The sequence below is a fragment of the Stegastes partitus genome, unplaced genomic scaffold (assembly GCF_000690725.1).
Source record: "Stegastes partitus isolate 25-593 unplaced genomic scaffold, Stegastes_partitus-1.0.2 Scaffold1627, whole genome shotgun sequence".
In the NCBI taxonomy this organism is placed as follows: domain Eukaryota; kingdom Metazoa; phylum Chordata; class Actinopteri; family Pomacentridae; genus Stegastes; species Stegastes partitus.
Genome location: NW_007579358.1, coordinates 107827 through 110913, shown reverse-complemented (window position 1 = coordinate 110913; position 3087 = coordinate 107827). Strand labels below are relative to the sequence as shown.

At 42.4% G+C, this 3087-nt stretch overlaps 1 protein-coding gene across 3 annotated transcripts in view; it reads left to right on the top strand.

Moving 5' to 3' along the window:
• The window catches only part of mbpa (myelin basic protein a), a 16248-nt gene that overhangs the window by 9090 nt on the left and 4071 nt on the right, over positions 1–3087 (top strand). For 2 of the 3 annotated variants that reach the window (XM_008301087.1, XM_008301088.1), the window contains one exon: positions 631–714. In XM_008301087.1, the coding sequence (XP_008299309.1) occupies positions 631–714 (84 nt within the window). Of the gene's footprint in view, positions 1–617; positions 715–3087 lie in introns of all 3 variants that reach the window. The other variant, XM_008301086.1, reaches the window with a different exon arrangement.

Below are 3087 nucleotides of genomic sequence, written 5' to 3'. Positions count from 1 at the left end.
AAGGGAGGGAATACTTAAGCAATCACTTGTTATTTGAAGTTACTTTATGGAAATCTGCATTCACTTTGACAACAAAGAGTCTTCATCTTTGTTGCTAATTCTTGTCAAAAACGCCAAATTAAATTGCTTCAATGTTGAAAAGCAACACATGCAGAACACTTCCAAGGTGGCTGAATACTTTTTACTGGCCGTGCTGATCGATATATTAACAGAATATGTTATGACCTGGAGGCCTTTGGAAAGTTTCCCAAAGATGTATGATTGCAAAGCTTCACATCAGTTCAAGTTTATCATCGACGAGGAAAATTCAGCTTGTATCAAAGACGTTGATCCAAACGCATTAAAAATGGACAGAAAAAAAGTTTAGCCTTCATTTTTAAAAGACCCATTGTTTGTAGTTATGTGCTTTCTTTTGTCCAACAGCAGCAGCAATTGTGCCCTTTGTAACAAAACGTTTAGTTTCTCTGCATTTTGTTGAAGTCGTTGGACATCCCTGGTGCTCTGAGGTCCAACGCACCTCAGAGAAAAATGTAAATTAAACTCAAAGTTTACGCAATGACAGAGCGGCAGCCGTGGTTTCAGGCTTTGCTTTCAGGCTTCCACCTGTGCTCACGGAGCGTCTTTTTCTAGGCTTCGTCACCGCGTGCCGAGAGCACAAAGTCGCCCATCAGAAGACGCAGAGACCAAAGCACACTGTCCAGGATCTTCAACCTGGTGAGCTCCATCCAACAAGTTTAAATATTTGGTTGGGTTTTTTTTTGTGCAGAACTTTTTCACACTTTCTACCTTCAAACCTGATCTTCACAAACACTGTGTTTCCTGTCTGTGTTCGCTCAAACGCAACAGTGATGCTCTCAACAGAGATCAGTGAGTAACGAATGAAAACAGTCTGAGAAGTCATTTCATCTCATCGAAAACGCTTCTCCAGCTGCCCGTCATCATAACAGACTAACCAGCACACAAGCCTCATTGTTCACCCAAATATTCACTGATTATTGTTCTACTCATAATCTATAGAGGGTTTATTTTCAGTCTGGATCATGAATCCCCAGTAAATGTGAACTATTTGACAATCAACACTTTCAGTGCAGAATCTACAGTTGAAACCAGAAGTTTACAAACTCTGTATAAAAAGACACAAAANGTAGCTACGTCCATCTTTTATACAGTCTATGGTTCAAAACAAATTTCCATGCAGAGGTGATTTAAATCTTTAGAATCTAGGTGCACATTTTAGATAATTGGTTGTCAAACTGGGGGTCGTGGCCCCTCCAGAGGGCCACAAGATGATTTTAAACACTGTTCTTTAACAAACAGTTGTATTATTTTGGTGTGACTCTCCACAAATCAATCGCTCGAATGAATAAAAACGCTGGCGGCCGCGATAGACAGAGTGGATGAACAGTCCTTAGCGTTTAATCAAAGCAGCACAATGCATCTGATGTGAGACGGACGCAGGTGGCGTCGCATCCTCACTGAATCTCATCACAATGTCTGTTTCTTTTTCATGTCCAGTGGAGAGACGTCTTGGGTTTGGTACGTCACACAATTCCTCCTCGAAACACATAAAAGCCTGCATGGTTCCCGTTTAAATCCGCCTGTAGGGAGCCTTCCCCCTGAACACCTGTTATCTAACCTCCGTCCTGCCTCTCCCGCTCTGTGTTTCTTTCCTCCTCGAAGATCTTTCATAGTCGTGGAATTAAAACCGACACAGCAAATCACATCCACTGATCATTTGAAAAGATTGATTTATTCATCTCTGACACGTTTATTGGCTGGATGGTAAAGTTATCACATTTCCTCCTCCTTCTGTGCTCCGATCCAGAGCGACTCTCTGCTTCTGGATGACTTTGAAACTGCTCAGCTGTTTATGAACCACAGCCGGTAAACACTTTCTCTCAGGACCTCCTCCTTCACACCTCCGCTTCTCGTAACACCTCTATCTCCCTTTGTGCCAGAGATGACTCACCGATCCATCTGTTTTGGCTTGTTACCTCCTTTGTGTCCTCTCGTCTGTCCACCGACTCCGGACTGCCCTTTGTTTGTCGTCTGACAGCGACCATCCATTCAGTGTCCGTCCATCCCCTCCCGGACCGTTTCCTGTCTCGGTCATCCGTTTTCTTTTCCCCCTAAAGGTTGCCGTTAAGTGAATCTGGTCCTGCTCATATTTTCCTGCTTTAATGTCTCGTTATTCTCTCACAATAACAGATCAGAGACGGCTGACTCCTCTCCGTACAGCTGCTGTTGTTGCAGAGAAACCACATACCTGCGCCTTTGTTTTTTGAGTTTTTAACCGTCATTGGAGGTTTTCTGCTTTTGTTGCTTTTCAGTTCAATTTCATTTGGCTTTTTTTTTTGACAAGAATTTACAAAGAAGACTCGGTCATGTCAAATTAAAAACAGATTTTTCAGTCAGTGTTGTACATTCTTCTACACAAAACTGACAGATGGCATTATTAGGGATTATGGGTATCTAACCCTTTTTAAGTCCAGACACAAATTCTCAATTGGATCAATGCTTCTAACTGCTTTGAAGGAGTCGTAGGTGTCTCGGTGGCCTCCTTCACCAGCGTCCTTCTTGCTCAGCTTTTTAGGACGACCTGCTCTAGTCAGATGTATGCATGCATCACATTCCTTTAAATTACCTGATGTCCGATTTAATATTATTTAACCAGTTTATTTTATGTATACGCCCTAAAGGGATTAAGCTTCATCTGCGCCCAAACAGGTTTTAAATAGGTCTTTTTTTGAAGGTGTTACAAGCTCGCATCCACCACTGTGCTTCATGTCATGATGCTGCCACCATCGTGCTTCACAGCAGAGATGGTGTGTTTGTGAGGATGTGCAGTGTTTGGTGTCCACCAAACATAGCATCTAGTCTGATGGCCAAAAAGCTCCATTTTGGTTTAATCAGACTAAAGAACCTTCTTCCAGGTGACTTCAGAGTCTCCACATGTCTTCTGATGAACTCTAGTCCAGATTTATTCTGAGCTTTTTCCACCAGAGTCTTTCTCTTTGTCTCTCATAAAGCTTTGATGGTGAAGAACAGACAACAGTTGATGTATAACTTCTAACATCTCAGCTGCTG